Source organism: Pelophylax lessonae (assembly GCF_965119305.1).
Source record: "Pelophylax lessonae genome assembly, chromosome: 6".
NCBI lineage: Eukaryota > Metazoa > Chordata > Amphibia > Anura > Ranidae > Pelophylax > Pelophylax lessonae.
This window is the reverse complement of record NC_138773.1, coordinates 49,825,990-49,843,090: the sequence shown is the minus strand read 5'-3', so window position 1 is coordinate 49,843,090 and position 17,101 is coordinate 49,825,990. Positions and strand designations below refer to the sequence as shown.

At 43.2% G+C, this 17,101-nt stretch overlaps 1 protein-coding gene across 1 annotated transcript in view; it reads left to right on the top strand.

Moving 5' to 3' along the window:
• Positions 1 to 14,874, top strand: part of PDIA2 (protein disulfide isomerase family A member 2) — a 50,366-nt gene extending 35,492 nt beyond the window's left edge. Inside the window, exons 9-11 of the mRNA XM_082260019.1 lie at positions 1,492 to 1,673; positions 4,487 to 4,576; positions 14,670 to 14,874. Coding sequence (XP_082116145.1) covers positions 1,492 to 1,673; positions 4,487 to 4,576; positions 14,670 to 14,756 — 359 coding nt within the window. The 3' untranslated portion in view covers positions 14,757 to 14,874. The remainder of the gene's footprint in view (positions 1 to 1,491; positions 1,674 to 4,486; positions 4,577 to 14,669) is intronic.
• Positions 14,875 to 17,101: the final 2,227 nt, after the last annotated feature.

Below are 17,101 nucleotides of genomic sequence, written 5' to 3'. Positions count from 1 at the left end.
AAAAAATCAAAGTTTTTCATCATTTTAGGCCAATTTGTATTCTGCTACATATTTTTGGTAAAAAAAATCCCAATAAGCGTATTTTGATTGGTTTGCGCAAAATTTATAGCGTTTACAAACTATGGGAAAGATTTATGTCATTTTATATTATTATTTTTTTTTTTTACTAGTAATGGCGGTGATCTGCGATTTTTAGCGGGACTGCGACATTGCGGCGGACAGATCGGACTCCTAACAGACATTTTTGACACTTTTGGGGGTACCAGTGACATTACTGCAGTAATCAGTGCTAAAAATATGCACTGGTACTGTAATAATGACACTGGCCGGGAAGGGGTTAAACTCAGGTGCTGCAAGGCAGAAGTGCTAACCACTGGCCTTTTTTAAAGCAGGGCTAAACCTAATGTGTAAGATCACCTTTCCCCACCCCTCTGCACTTACCTCTGTGGATAATTAGCTTTCACAGCCTGTGCAGGGGTCTGGATATTTTTAAAGCTGAAGTCTTCTTCCCCTTAGGGATGGCAGGAGGGATCAGAGTGATTATGATTTGTGAAAGTGGTCAAATGCCAACCTGTGACCAATCAGAATCGCTCTGATCAGTCCCTGAAGAAGACCGCAGCTTTCAAATCCCGTACCCCTACACCGATTGCGTGGGCAGCAAACGCTAATTATCCACAGTGAGGACCGGGGGGGGGGGGGGGGGGGTGTAGGGTGCTGTGCTAGTTTACCTTTCCTTTTTTTGGTTAAAAAGTAAACTTCCACTCTTAGAAAATACTTTTTAGAACTTAGAGTGTCACAGCAATGCCCCCAATAAATGCAGAGCGCCACAGCATTGCCCCCAATAAATGCAGAGCGCCACAGCAATGCCCCCAATAAATGCAGAGTGCCACAGCAATGCCCCCAATAAATGCAGAGTGCCACAGCAATGCCCCCAATAAATGCAGAGCGCCACAGCAATCCCGTCCGTGCACTTACCTCACTTCTCTTCAGTTCAGTCCCTGGCTTCCCGCGTCTCCTCAGTCCTCCCGCGTCGCCTCCTCCTCGGCCAATGGCGTGGGGTTTGCCTTTCGGCCAATCAGGAAACGGGAAGACCCGCTTCCTGATTGGCCAGCAGGAGGATCAGTGTGACAATAGCGAATTTTAATTCGCTATTGTCACACAATGGGCGGGCTCGGGGGGGGGGGGGCGCAATGCTCTACGCCTCGGCCACCACAGTGAAATCATTTAAAGTTCCTCGGGCGGCCCGGTACCGTTTGATCCACGGACCGATACCGGTCTGCGGCCCGGGGGTTGGGGAACACTGCTCTAGGGGGTAAGTCTACAGTAATGGGCAAGTACATGTGGCAAGAGCTTTGGGGGCCTGCTACAGATATAATTTCACTTTCAAATATCTTATGAATTACCTTGAAATGTTTGGGTAGTTTGACCCCTCCAGGAAGACAAAAGATTGATATGCTCCTCTAATTGGCCAACCGTTGTATTTCTTTTCAGATGCCCCTTGGTGCTCTCACTGTAAAGAGCTGGAACCGGTCTGGGAGGAACTTGCAGAGAAGTACAAAGATCACCCAAACGTCATCATTGCTAAAATAGACGGCACAGCCAATGAAATTGACGGGCTGAGGGTGAGAGGATATCCCAACCTGAGGTTTTTCCCTGCTGGACCAGGACGTAAGGTGAGACTCTGATAATAAAATACACACATTTACTCTATGGCCAAAAGGTTGTGGACACAAGACAATCACACCTAAAAAAGCTTGTTGAACATCTCAGTCCAAAACTATGGACTTAACTATTAGGTTGGTCCTCCTTTTGGGTCTTTCAAAGCCTCCACTCTTCTGTGAAGGCTTTCTACAAACTTTTTGAGTATGTCCAATGTCCATTCCATTCACCTGAATGAGCATTTGTGAGGTCAGGTACTGATGTTGGAGGAGAAGACTTGGTCTGCAATCAGCACTTCAATTCAACCCAAAGGTGTTCAGTAGGTTGAGGTCAGGGCTCTGTGCAGGACACTTGAGTTCCTTCGCACCAGGCTCATCAAACCATGCTGGAACAGAAAATGGCCTTCTCCAAACTGTTACCATAGTGGAAGCACACAATTGTCCATAATGTCTTTGTTTGTTGTAGTATTAACAGCACTCTTCACCAGAAACATCTGAACACAAACATTTAGAAGGGTGCCTCCTGAGCATATAGTGTATGTGGATTTTCTCTCCACGGGCTGTATATCATGAAGTGTGACAAGCGCAATTTGTTAACCCCTTCCCGCCGCCACCTCCCAGCCCTTAAAGAGCTTCTAAATGCCGGGAAGCAAAGGCAGGCATTCGAGTCAATTGGAAAGCTCCTAATCACAAGTATGCATTGGAGGCTTTCAGGTGCCCACCGGTGACTGTGCGCGAGCTCTCGGTACAGAAAACTGTTTACATAAGGCTGCATATATGTGGCCTCTCGGCATTAAAGCCCGCCCACTTAGAGTCTGCATATATGAGAGAAGTGAATAACATCTCATTACAATGGATCTGAAAATGGGTAGGATTTATTGGGCAGGAGGTAAACATGTTGCCACTGAAGTTGATTTGTTGAAAGCAGAAAAAATGGACACGCATAAGGATTTGAGCGACTTTGACAAGGGCCAAACTGTAATGGATAGATGAATGGGTCAGAGCAACTTTAAAATTGCAGCTCTTGTGGGATGTTCCAGGTCTGCAGTGGTCAGGACCGACCAAAAGTGGCCCGAGAAAGGAGAACTGACAAAAGGGTCATGGGTGGCCACAACTCATTGATGTACCTGCGGTGGGAAGGCTGGCCTGTGTAGTCCGATGCAATAGAAGAGCTACTGAATCTCAAATTGGGCAGCACAGTGGCTACGTGGTTAGCACTTCCACCTAGCAGCACTAGAGTCATTGGTTTGAATCCCAACCGCGGAGTTCGCATATTCTCTCTGTGCCTGTGCGAGTTTTCTCCAGGTACTCTGGTTTCCTCTCATACTCCAAACACATGCTGGTAGGTAAATTGGCCCTGGTATGTGTTTGTATGAATGTGAGTTAGGGACCTTAGATTGTAGGCTCCTCAAGGGTAGGGACTAGGAATCAATCGATTGTCGGCAAAGCCGATATGCACTTTCCACAATATATCGGAATCGGCCACCAAGGTGGCGGATATTACCGATATTTTAGAAAGTGCATGTACAGGAGTGATGCCTGCAGCTAGAGGCATCACCCCGGAGCCGGTGTCCATAGCCAACGGTCATCTGTCTTGTAATGACAACCGATGCGGCTGAGAAGCCGCTCGGCTGTCATTACAAGGAGCGGGGGGGGGGGCGGGGGGATGTTCTGTAGAACATGGTGGAGGCAGTGTGATGGCTTCCAGTGGAACTGGGTCATTGGTGTTTATTGATGATGTGACAGAAGACAGAATCAGCCGGATGAATTCTGCAGTGTTTAGAGATATACTGTCAGCCCAGATTCAGACAAATGCAGCAAAGTTGATTGGACGGAGCTTTACAGTACAGATGGACAATGATCCAAAACACACAGCAAAAGCAACCCAGGAGCTTTTGAAGGAAAAGAAGTGGAATATTCTGCAATGGCTGAGTCAATCACCTGATCTCAACCCAATTCAGCTTGCATTTCACTTGCTGAAGGCAAAACTAAAGGCAGAAAGACCCACAAACAAAGAACAAATGAAGACAGCTGCAGTTAGACCAAGAAAAAAAATGGGGAAGGAAACAATTTATCTATAAAAACTTGTCAATTAACCAGAGCATATGAAGACAACAACACTGAAAGTGTACACCTGGAGAGAAGAATTCCCCAGAGGTACAGAAAGTGGTTGATAAATTGACAAGTAAGACAGGTGATGATGTTAAATGTGCCCAATTTTATTTTATTTTGTCAAAAAACAATTGGCTTTTTTATTTTACATCTTGTAATAAAATTGGGCACCTTTAACATCATTACCTGTCCTACTTGTCAATATATTAACCACTTTCTGTACCTCTGGGGAATCCTTCAATCCAGGTTTCAGTGTTTTTGTCTTCAGCTGCAGTTAGAGCCTGACTGGCAAAGTAGAAAGGAGGAAACCCAGTCTTTGGTAATGGTCATGGGTTCCAGACTTCAGGCAGTCATTGCCAGTAAAGGGTTATCAACAAAATATAAATAATTAACATTTTATTTATTATTTTATAAATTTTTCCAATTACATTTGAGTCCCTGAAAAGGGGGGGGGACTGTGTATATAAATGGTTGCACTTCCTAAAATTTGTACTTGATATTCATGTTCAACCCCTTGAATTAAAGCTGAAATTCTGCACTTCAAATTCATTTGGATTGTTTGTTTTAATTTTATTCTGGTGGCTTACAGAGTCAAAAGTATGAAAACTGTGCCTGTGTCCAAATATATATGGACCGCACTGTATATAATGTAAGTATATCACTTTAAAACATCTACAGTTACCTAAGTGACACACTTTTCTTATTATTTTGAACAGATGATTGAGTACACGAAAAACAGAACAGTGGAATTATTTTCCAAATTTATCGATAGCGGAGGAGTGCTACCCGTGGATGAAGAGGAACAGGTTAGTACTTCTCTCCTCATTAGTATACATGATTAAGATAAGCCTTAACCGGTTGCCGACCGCCGCACGACGATATACGTCGGCAGTCAGCCCCGGCCAGGCAAAGTGACATATATTTACGTCACTAGCCTGTCACTTGCTTGGGAGCCAATAGCGGGCGAGCCAAGTCCGTGCGTGTGACCGGCGGACCCGATGTCCGCCGGTCACTCGCCGATCGTCGGTGCAGAGGGAGAAAGTCAGGCGGCTGATGTAAACAAGCCGCCTGTCATTCTCCCCTGTGTAGAAACAGTGATCATACGGTTCTACTCACGCCCAGACGAAGTCTTTTGATGATGAAACGTTGGCGACTCCAGACGCAACGTCCACACGCCCCCTTACGGAGCCGGCTGCTTTACATTGCTTGATGCTGCTTTGTACATTTGCGGGACGCCGCTACCTGGTCCTGGAAACAGCACGTTCTATGTACCTGTTTTTTTACCTTCTCATTGTGAGTAGTACTCTTTTAATAAATTGGATTTTATATGTTACGGAATTACGCTATGGGCTCTTATTCTTTTAATATACTCATGCTTATATGATGGAGTGATTATGAAGCATTGGAGCTTGACAACCGCTGGTGACATTGGTATAACATCTTGCTGGGAGAGGCTGTCTCATTAAATTGAGTAGCCAATGAGTTCTGGTAAGCTGCTTGTGATACTTGTGTCCCCATCCTTCACTTTTCCCTGGGTGTCACTGAAAAGGATTGTTCTTCTCAACACTTTGCATGTGGATTCATTTTCATCTTTGTTTTGGGACTTTATTCAGTATTTTGGACACTATTTTGCTTATATTGTATATGTTTTTTTGTGTTTTTCCACTTGTCACATTATTATTCTAATTACTTTAGCGCTGCACTTTTTGTAAAGATACTATGTAGGACCGTTGATCACTGTTCCTACACTTCAAGCCACAGCCAATCACAGTAAGAATCACGCCCCTAGGGACACACCACCCCTCCCTCTCAAATAAAGTTAACCCCTTCACTACCAGTGTCATTTTGCAGTAACAGTGCATATGTATAGCACTGATTACTGCAGTAATGTCACTGGTAACCCCAAAAGTGTCAAAAATGTCAGTCAACATTTCAACAACATAACAAGACAAGTGGGGAACATAAGAACCCTAAACTTCAGAAGGGCAAACTTTCCAAAATTGTACTCAATGATGGAAAAGGTAAACTGGGACCAAACCCTGGGATCCCTGACCACAGAGGAAAAATGGGAATGCTTTAGGAACATATTAGGCAAAGGCATCTTGCAGTGCATTCCTATGGGAAATAAATTTAGAAGAGACAAAGCCAAACCTGGCTGGCTAAACTGTAGCGTCATAAAACTTATTAGGGGGAAAAAATTGGCCTTCAAGAAGTATAAATCAGAGGGCACAGTATCGGCTTTCGAGCAATACAAGGAGGCAAATAAGAAAAGTAAACAAGAAATCAAGATGGCTAAAATCAACTTTGAGAGACAAATAGCGGAGGATAGTAAAAAAAACCCAAAGAAATTCTTTAAATATATCAATAGCAAAAAAACTAAGGCAGAGCATATTGCACACATAATTAACAATGATGGGAGGATGGTTACAGAGGACACTGAAAAAGCAACCGTGCTAAATGCTTTTTTCTCGTCAGTCTTTACACAGGAAAAGGAGGGGTACACTGACCATGACTGTATGGTTAGTAGTAATAAACAGGACTTGCCACCATGGCTAACAGAGCGGGAAATCAGGGAAAGGCTGGATAAACTTAACACAAACAAATCACCAGGACCGGATGGCATACATCCGAGAGTACTCAAGGAACTCAGTAAAGTTATATCGAGACCACTGTTCCTGATCTTTGCTGACAGTATTAGGACAGGAGATGTACCAGGGGATTGGAAGAAAGCTAACGTGATTCCAATATTCAAAAAGGGCCAGAGGCATATCCCGGGAAATTATAGGCCTGTCAGTTTGACATCAGTAGTATGTAAACTTCTGGAGGGGATGATAAGGGACTATATTGTAGAGTTTGCTAAGGACAACAACATCATCAGCAGTAATCAGCACGGGTTTACAAATGGGCGTTCTTGTCAAACCAATCTCCTTACATTCTACGAGGAGGTGAGCTGTGAGCTAGATAGGGGGAGACCAGTGGATGTGGTGTACTTGGATTTCGCTAAGGCGTTTGATACAGTTCCCCACAAGCGCTTAATTTATAAAATAAGGTCTGCAGGTATCGATAGCAGGGTTTGCTCTTGGATACGGAACTGGCTAAAAAGGCGGGTCCAAAGGGTAGTAATAAACAGCGCATACTCAGACTGGTCTGAGGTGGTAAGCGGGGTCCCCCAAGGCTCAGTCCTGGGACCAACCTTGTTCAATTTATTCATAAACAACATTGAGGTCGGGATCAGTAGTTCGATATCAGTTTTTGCAGATGACACAAAATTGGGCAGGGCAATAACTTCACAACATGAAGCAGATATCCTGCAGAATGACCTGGACAAAATAACAGAGTGGGCAACGACATGGCAAATGAGGTTTAACGTGGAGAAGTGTAAGGTTTTGCACTTGGGGACTAAAAACATAAAATCACAATACACGTTAGGAGGGGAGCCCTTGGGGGAATCAAAAATGGAGAAGGATCTGGGAGTATTGGTTGATGATAGATTAGGAAACAGCATGCAATGTCAAGCGGCAGCTTCCAAAGCCAACAGAATATTAGCATGCATAAAGAAAGGGATGCATTCCAGAGATAAGACTATAATCCTTCCACTTTATAAAACTCTGGTCCGACCGCATCTGGAGTATTCCGTCCAGTTCTGGTCGCCAGTCCTCAGGAGGGATGTGTTGGAGCTGGAGAGAGTCCAGAGAAGGGCAACTAAACTAATTAGGGGATTGGAGGACCTTGACTATGAAGAGCGTCTACAATCGCTCGATTTATTCTCCCTGGAGAAGAGACGTCTGAGGGGGGACATGATAGCAATTTATAAATATCTTAATGGGGATCCCAGCTTAGAAAAAAAGCTGTTCATTCGAAGGGATTGCATGAGGACTCGAGGGCATACAATGCGATTAGAGGAGAAGCGTTTTAACCTCAGGCAACGCGGGGGGTTCTTTACTGTTAGGGCAACAAGATTGTGGAATTCTCTACCACAAGAGGTGGTTTCTGCGGGTAGTATGGTGGCTTTCAAAAGACTCTTAGACTTACATCTCAAGGATCAGAACATTCAGGGGTATGGGAGATGATTACAGCCACACATGCCTACACAGGTTGAACTGGATGGACTATTGTCTTTATTCAACCTCACCTACTATGTAACTATGTAACTATGTAAGGGTCCGATCTGTCCACCGCAATGTCGCAGTCCCACAAAAAAAATCGCAGATCGCCGCCATTACGCGTTAAAAAAAACAATAAAAATGACAAATCTTTTCCTTAGTTAGTAAACGCAATAACTTTTGCGCAAACCAATCAAAATACGCTTTTTGCGATTTTTTTTTTTTACCAAACATATGTAGCAGAAAACAAATTGGCCGAAAATGTTAAAAAAATTTTGATTTTTACATTTTTTTGGGGGAATTTCATATAAAAAAATGTGAAAAATATTGTTGTTTTTGCAAAATGTATGCTTTTTTTTGTTTACAGCGCAAAAAGTAAAAATTGCACAGGTGATCAAATACCACCAAAAGAAAGCTCTGTTTGTGGGAAAAAAAGGACGTCAAATTAGTTTAGGTACAGCATCGCACGACCGCGCAATTGTCCGTTAAAGTCACTCAGTAAAAAATCGCAAAAAACCCCCTGGTCAGGAAGGGGGTAAAATCATCCGGGGCTTAAGTGGTTAAGCAGAGTTCCACCCAAAAGTGGAACTTCTGCCTTAAATACTGCTGATTTCCATGTTTTTTTTTTTTTTTTTTTGGGGGGGGTACCTAGATTTGACAGGTACCCGCTCCCACATCCGCTCAGGCAGCCTAGGCGGCTCGAGCGGAAGTTCTCATCTCCCCCTCCCTCCCTGCAATCTTCTGGGACATGTCACAGGTCCCAGAACAATGCCCGGCCATTCACAATGTGATTCGCGCATGCGCAGTGCGCACCGGGCTGTGAAGCCGTAAGCTGTCACAGCCGGGTGCCCACACTAGACATGCCGGCACCGCCAAGAGGAGAGGGAGAGGAGAGAGGCTTCGGGCGGCCGCATCGCTGGGTCGTGGGACAGGTGAGTGTGTTTTATTAAAAGTCAGCAGATACACTTTTTGTAGCCGCAGACTTAATAAACACAAAAATGAGTGGAACCCCCGCTTTAAGCATAAGTTCTTACATGAACATTTGATAAAAAGAATGAAAGAGCTTATGAAAACATTTCTGTCCAGCACCAGGAATTGGGGTGCTCTCCCATAGGTGCCCAAGCTATTTTTTCTCTCCAAAGTAGCGATCCATTGAATAGATGGGTGAACGCTATTTGAAAGGAACATTTTGTAGCAGTCTGGCAGATGTTTTCCAGCACTGTGGATCAGACTCAGAGAGAACAACTCTACAGATTTTGAATGCCCTTTGCTGGTTTGTAATATGACAATGTGCATTTATATTGTATTAAATCCCCCCCCCCCCCCCCCCAAGGTCACATGCAGTTAAAGCCCAAATACAGGAACTACAAAAAAAACTACCCTTACAGCGGGGACCCCCCTTACTGCAAGGGTTATCGGCTTTTAAAGACTTGTTAACACTAGAGGGTGCTGGAGCCTGCCTTATCGAGGATTAGGAAGTCATACTTACCTTACTGTATATTATATCCATTGGTGAAGCGCTTCCTCTAAACCTTATTCATAGCACTTAAATAGTGATCATTTATGAATTTATCTAAATAATTCTCTGTGACAATAATAATACAATTGAGTCAATATAAATAATATAATAAACTAAATACAAATATAAACCAGGAAAAATGAGATTCACATAAATGTAAATATAAAATCCCATTCAATCAATGATCAATGTACAATTCAATTGATCAATGTACAAATCTTAAATTCATAAAAAAAAGTCAAAACATCTTGTAACACGTTGTAGGTGGTAGCTGCATTTTTTTTTTTAGTTTTTTGTTTTGATATAGTGGTGTTGAGTAGAGTAGCGCAGGGTACATATATTCAGGGCTTTTCAGCAGGAACGTGGGGGAACGCAGTTCCAGCACCTCCAGCACAGAATATATGCAATGCCAAGGGGTACTAGAGTGTGCTGGAGGGTCTATTGATGCTGGCTGCTGGGGGAATCTATTGTTTTGGGGGGTCTAGTGTTGCTTGGGAGGTTTATTGTTTCTGGTGGAGGATCTAATTTTGCTGGAGGGGGGGTCAATTGTTGCTCGGAGGGATCTGCTGTTGAGGGAGGGTCTTTGTTGCTGGCTGCTGGGAGATCTATTGTTGCTAGTGCGGGTTTATTGTTGCTGGGGTGGGGCCGTAGTTGTTTGTGGTGGCTCTATTGTTGCTGGGTGAATATTTTGTTGCGGGGGGGGGAGCTATTGTTCATGTGGGGGGTCTATTGTTGGCTATAGGGGATCTATTTTATTGCTTTTCTTGTTATCAGTGTCAAATTCAATACACATTACTTGGTTCTGTATTTCTTAAAAGGGGTGGTACTGGGAGGTGGGTAGGGGGTGGAACCAATAGACGGTGATCAAAGGTGGGTAGGAGGCAGTAGAATAGGGGTAAATCAGAAGGGGGGGGAGTACCTGCACCTATTCCCTCAGGGAAACAAGCCCTGCATATATTTATTTTGTCATTTTTTTTTTATACTTCCCTTACTCCCCCACTCTGCGTTGTCAGTAAGAGGTTTTGAGCCTTATAAATCGCAATGTAGTATCATCAGGGATGCCCGAATGTGAAGGAGAAGTTAAGAAGTGGATTCTTCGTAACTTCAATATTTATTGCTCACAGAATAGTAAAAAAAAAGTCTGGTCAACGCGTTTCATGGCACTATATTCTAATGCAAACAGCAGGAGAGACAGATCACAGTTGTTTAAAGTGTTTTATGCACCATCCTAAAGAAGTAGCCAGTGTAGTGCCATGAAACTCGTTCAAAGTTATGAAGAATCCACTGCTCAGCTTCTCCACATTCGGGCGCCTCTGCTGACACCACTTTGCCATTTTTGGGGCTCAAAGACCCCTTACTGTAAATACACTGGAATCAGATTTGTCCATCGCAGTCCCACTATAAGTCGCTGATCACTGCCATTACTAGTAAAAAGAAAATAATGTATGTATATCCCATAGTTTGTAGACGCTATAACCTTTGCTCAAACCAATCAATGCACACTTATTGAGCTTTTTTTTTTTTTTTTTTTTTTACAAAAATTATGCAGAATACATATTGGCCTAAATTTAAGAAATTTAATTTTTTATTGGATGTTTTAGAGCAGAAAGTAAAAAATATTTTTTTTTTTTTTTTTTCAAAATTGTTGGTCGTTCCTTGTTTATAGCGCAAAAAATAAACGCAGAGGTGATCAAATACCACCAAAAAGAAAGTTATGTTTCTGGGGAAAAAAGGACATACATTTTATTTGGGAACAGCGTCGCATGACCACGCAATTACCAGTTAAAGTAAGGCAGTGCCGTATCGCAAAATATGCCCTGGTCAGGAAGGGGGGTAAGTTTTCCGGAGGTGAAGTGGTTAAACTGGCTTTTGAAATGTACAAATGCAGCAATTTAGAAATTGGATGAAGGGTTTAGCACTGGAAAACACTTTTTGAAAGAGAAATAGTGCATTTTACATACAACTATATAGATCAGACCAAAATGAGGGACAAATGAGGAGGAAAGAGGGACAGAGGGACTTTGTTCCAAATCAAGGACAATCCCTTGAAATCTGGGACAGTTTAGAGCTATGCTAATTAGCATTTAACTCTTGCAGTGGGAGATAGAGGGTGGAAGGGGATAGAGGGTGGGAGGGAAGGTAGGGTGGGATTGCAAGGGTCATTTTTTGGGGGGTTCTAGAATAAAAAATAAAATACATGTGGTGGACCACAATGCACCAATGTGGATAGTTTTGTGTATTGTCAAAAATAGTGCAGGTGTGTTTTTCCAACCTTTGAAAGCCCAAAAAATGAATGGGCTGCTGTGACGAAACCAGCTATTCAGACATATAACCTGTGTGTGGGTATGTGCTGGGGGACCATGGGAGTAGTGGTGCTTTGGACTCAAATCCATGTCACCCCAAGATACAGACTCAGACTGGGATCAATGTTACAGACCTAAAGCTGCCTGTTGCAGCAGAGAACTTCTCTACACATTGAGAGACTAAAGAGATGCTAATGACGTCAACCTCAGCTATTGTCTACTGTGGGGATGTGTATTGACATTTATAGTAAGGTGTTTTGAAAACGAAGACGGGCAGTCTGCGAGCCTACGTCTTCTGCTGTCATCTGTTTAGAGGTGGTTTTGTATGTACACCTCTAGGATAACATATTCAGCTTTGTTTTGGGGGCTTGTTGTTTGTTGAATTAATTATGATAATGTTGCAGTCTCATTCACCTATTGTCTCTTTCCAGATGACCAAGGTATGTTGACTATGTTCTGTATGCAATTGCATTTGCATATGATAATGAAATCAAACACATGAGACTGTATATATTGGAAGTGAGTTGTTGAATAAAGTGTCTTTTGTTTTACCCTTCATCGAGCTTAGGCTGATGTTTGGTGGGAATTGAGGGGCCAGGTCACTGCATCACGTGAGATTCTGGAGACCCAAGACAGAAATACTTGGTCCAAGTATTGGGGATCTGTTACATCTGCCTTTAGACAACGCATGCAAAGATGCGAATGAGCACTTAGCTGTCAACACTTGAATGTTTGTCGCATATGTAAACAGTATACAGCACAATTGCCATGACCAAAATAAAATCTCAATAATTAAGGCACATCTAAACCCAAGAATACAGTTGCGATGTATTACATCTTACCAGTCCTTGAATGTGCTGGCTGCATTCGTTTTCTTTTTTTCTATGCTATTATCCCTTTATTTTCAACTAGGGCACTTCCTGTTCTAGGGTGACAACACTCTCTCCTTGTACTGTACCTTTTGAGGAGGAAGCTTTGTCATCCTAGGAGGACAGGAAGCATGTTGGGACTACAGAATACCTGCAAAAACTGAGACATGATCCTAGATAAAGTGGTGCCGCATCCAATGCAGTGGCGGCTGGTGTTTCATGGGTCGGGGGGGGGGGGGGGCGGGAGACGGACCACACCATACACCCCCCCCTCCCCGGTCGCCGGCTCACTCACCCTAGACTGGCAGGCAGCAGTGGCGGCTTCTCCCTCAGTCTCCTTTGTGGGTTGTAGGTAAATACATATTCGCCAGCACACCAAGGCTCTTGCAAAAGCAGTCCAAAACTTTATTGAAGTTACGATCACATCAAAAATAGTGCAACGTTTCGGAGCCGCACAGGACCCCTTCGTCAGGCATGTGTGGGCTGGGCTTCCCCTGCGTCTTCTCCCTCCTCCTCCTCGGCCAATAGCATGGCTTCTCCTTTCAGCCATGTGATTGTGTGTACAGTATCACGCTATGTAGTTGAACCTTTTTTTCCACATATGGTCTCTGAGCATCCGATATTGAATGCCCTATACTACATGTCGTATTGAATTACACCTGGCGGATCTCTTCATTATCAATTAAGCGTGCTGAGGTCTATCCATTAAATTGGATGACCACCTACATCTGGTAAGCAGCTTTTTGGGATATACCCTTGAGCGTTTCCACCTAGTAACGGAATGGCATTCATATGCTGAGACTTGTGGTTCTTCTTTTCAACATTCCATTCACATTGGATTTATTCGGCACATTCACTGGGACTGTCCAAGTGGACTCATAAGGACCTATATTTCACATTATTCATTTATTTATTTATATTAATTCATCTATATTTTTTTGAGTATCATATGTTGATATTGTTTGTTACTATTTATTTACACAACCACATGGGTTAAGGGCTACATATATATATATATATATATATATACACAGCTTCTCCTTTCGGCCAACCTGATTGGCCAGGAGGAGAATCCGTGGGACAATAGCAAATATTCATTCGCTATTGTCACACAACTGGGTGGGCTAAGGGCGCAGTGCTCTGTGCCCCAAGCCCATCCTTTTTTTGAAGCCTATTAGAGTCTCTGGCATTAATCACGTGCTTCAAAAAAAAAAAAAACCCATTAGAATCCATGCGTCCGGTTCCCTGCATGTAGATTAGGGGGTGGGATGCATGGAGAGGGGGGGTGACGCCCCTGCGCCCCCAATGGAAGGGCCGCCACTGATCCAATGATATAGAGAGGTGAAAAAAAGGGGGGGAAGGGATAGCCCCCAAGAATAGTAGGACTTTTAAGGCATCCACGGATTGGTCTCATAAGAAAACGTACAATCCTTAATAGTATAAATACATACAAAATGTATTGGTAAAAAAGTTCTGAATACATAAAAACCATCACAAAAGTGAATAAGCAGAACAGTGCAACAACATGCTCTTGAGCCAAAAGAACCCGTAAGTGGTCTGACATGCAGCAGGGTCTGTGTCTGAAGACCCTCAAGATGGCCGACTTCCTATGGCCAGATCAGAAGGGTTCTAATGCACAGATTTACCAAAGGATCACATGTTGTTGCACTGTTGTGCTTATTCACTTTTGTGATGGTATTTATGTATTCAGAGCTTTTTTTACCAATACATTTTGTATGTATTTATACTATTAAGGATTGTACGTTTTCTTATGAGATCAATCAGTGGATGCCTTAAAAGTCATTATTTTTGGGGCCTATCCCTTCCCCCCCTTTTTTTCACTTCACTACAGAATACCTCCCACTCTCATCTCACCAACATAGATTTGGAAGGCATTCTGTATTCCTAACACAACTCTTGATAATTTTGTTTGGGAAAACATTGCAGAGTTCAGTACAAGCACTGGATTTCTGACAGGAACAAAAAACTGTTCCTATCGAACAAATATAATTAAACATTTTTATTTGTATCCCTAACAGACCCAAAAGGGAGAATAAATGTAATAAGATTTACATATGTTTACATTTTTTTTTTTTTTCATACAGATTATAGAAAATTTAAAAGATGATCAGCGAAGAGGAGACATTAAAGTTGAAGATGTTCCTCCTGAGAAGCCCAAAGACGAGTTATAGAGCCGCCAAAAAGAAAAGCAACTTAAAATAGACTTGGCGGATGCGGACAAGTCGCACTATTTTCAAGTGTTTTTCCCTTGTTGAACTTTAAGTGGTGTTTACGGATTTCTATTTACTGAAGACAATAAAAGTTTTTACAATATTAAAATGTGTAATGTGTGCATGCTTGGTGAGAGGGGCTTTCTACATCATCTGCAAAATTATTATAGTTACTGCCAACAACTGGCCTACCAGCCGCCATCGTTTTACTGCGGCAGGTCGGCTCTGTTACACGAAATGACGTACCTGTACGTTGCTTCATTTAGCAGATAGTGGGGGGGGGGGGGTAGGGGGGCACGCGTGCGCCGATTGGTTAGAGGGGGAGCCAATCAGCGGGTCCGGCAGACGCGATGTCCACCGGGCACCTGCAATCGCTCCCCCATGGAGACAGAACGGCGGCCTGCCGATGTAAACACGGCAGACCGCTGTTCTGTCAGTGATGAACACAGGGATCCTGTGTTCCTCCTATTTAGAAACACAGGTCCCTCTGTGTGTTCATCCAGTGAGTAAATCCCCCATACAGTTAGAAAGCACCCTCTAGGGACACATCTAACCCTTTGATCACCCCTGATATTAACCCCTTCCCTGCCAGTGTCATTATTACAGTAACAGGGCATATCTTTAGCACTGACTACTGTAGTAACGTCATTGGTCCCATCAAAAGTGTGAGGTGTCCGATCTTTCTGCCGCAATCGCACTAAAAATCGCTGATCACCGCCATTACTTGTAATAAATAAATAAAAAAGGAAAAATCTATCCCCTAGTTTGTATATGCAAAAACTTTGGCACAAGCCAATCAATATATAGTTATTGGGATTTTTTTTTCTACGAAAAAGCAGAATACAAATTGGCCTAAATTGATGAAAAAATTTTAATTTTTTTATTGGGAATATTATATAGCAGAAAGGAGAAAAAAAAAACAAAAACAGTTTTTTTTCAGAATTGTCGCTCTTTTCTTGGTTTATAGCGCAAAAAATAAAAATCACACAGGTGATTACCAGAAGATACCACCAGAAGAAAGCTTTGTGAGGGAAAAAATACATTAATATTATTTGGGTACAGCATCGCATGACCGCGCAATTGTCAGTTAAAGTAACGCAGTGCCATATGGCAAAAATGGCCTGGTCATTAAGGGGGTAAAACCTTCCGGTCCAGAAGTGGTTAAATAAAAACTCTCACCAGAAGTTTAAAAAGACCTTGCCTGCAGGTCAGATCTGAATGGGGGTTTTCTAATGAAAGGACATTCCTATTCCTGCCAATGCTGCACCCAGTAGTGATTGTCCTGGGTGCAAAGTTCCTAAGGGCACAAAATTTGTAAAGATTCCGGGTGACAAGAGGTGGGAAATCAGTTTGTGCATGCTCCCATTCTGGTTCTGTGAGCAGGGCACTCACAAAAAAAAAAATAAAAAAAGGCATCATAATCTGGTGTGTATGGGACTGTGTAGCTGCAAACCGGTCAGGGTGCCCATGCTGACCCGTATCCACATCCAAAAACGCCTACAATGGGCGCTTGTGTATCAGAACTGGACAACAGCGCAATGAAATAAGGTGGCCAGGGCTGATGGAGCATGCTTTCTTTTACATCATATGAATGGTTGGGTGCATGTCACTTACCTGGGGAAGAGAGGTAATCACAATGCAACATGGGAAAAAGGTAAGCCGGCAGAGGCATTGTGATGCTTTGGGTAATGTTCTGCTGGGAAACCTTGGGTCCTGCCATTCATGTGGATGTTACGTGACACGTACCACCTACTTAAACATTGTTACTGAACAAGTACACCCCTCCATGGAAATTCCCTGATTGCAGTGGCCTCTTTTAGCAGGATAATGTGCCTTGCAACACTGCAAAAATGGTTCAAGAATAGTCTGAGGACCACAACGAGTTGGTGGTGTTGGCTTGGCCTCCAAATTCTCCAGATCTAAATCTAATCAAGCATTTATGGGCTGTGATGGAAAAACAAGGCTGATGTATGAAGGCCCCACCTCGAAACTTAAAGGACCTGCTACTGATGGCTTGGTGCCAGATACCACAGCATACCTTCAGAGGTCCAGTGACGTCCATGCTTCAACAGGTCAAGGCTGTTTTGGTGCCAAAAGGGGGGGCCTATTCAATGTTAGGTGGGTGGTCATAAAGTTATGGCTTAATAGTGTATACAATATATATACTGGTGGAAGGGATGCAGGTAGTACAGTCCATGGGTTAGGGGGTGCAATACTTGCCCTGTCCTGGGTGCTGCTACCCACGCAACAAGTGTTATCGGAGGGAAGGCATAGATCAGCCGCTACTGGCTCCAAGGAGCCACCAA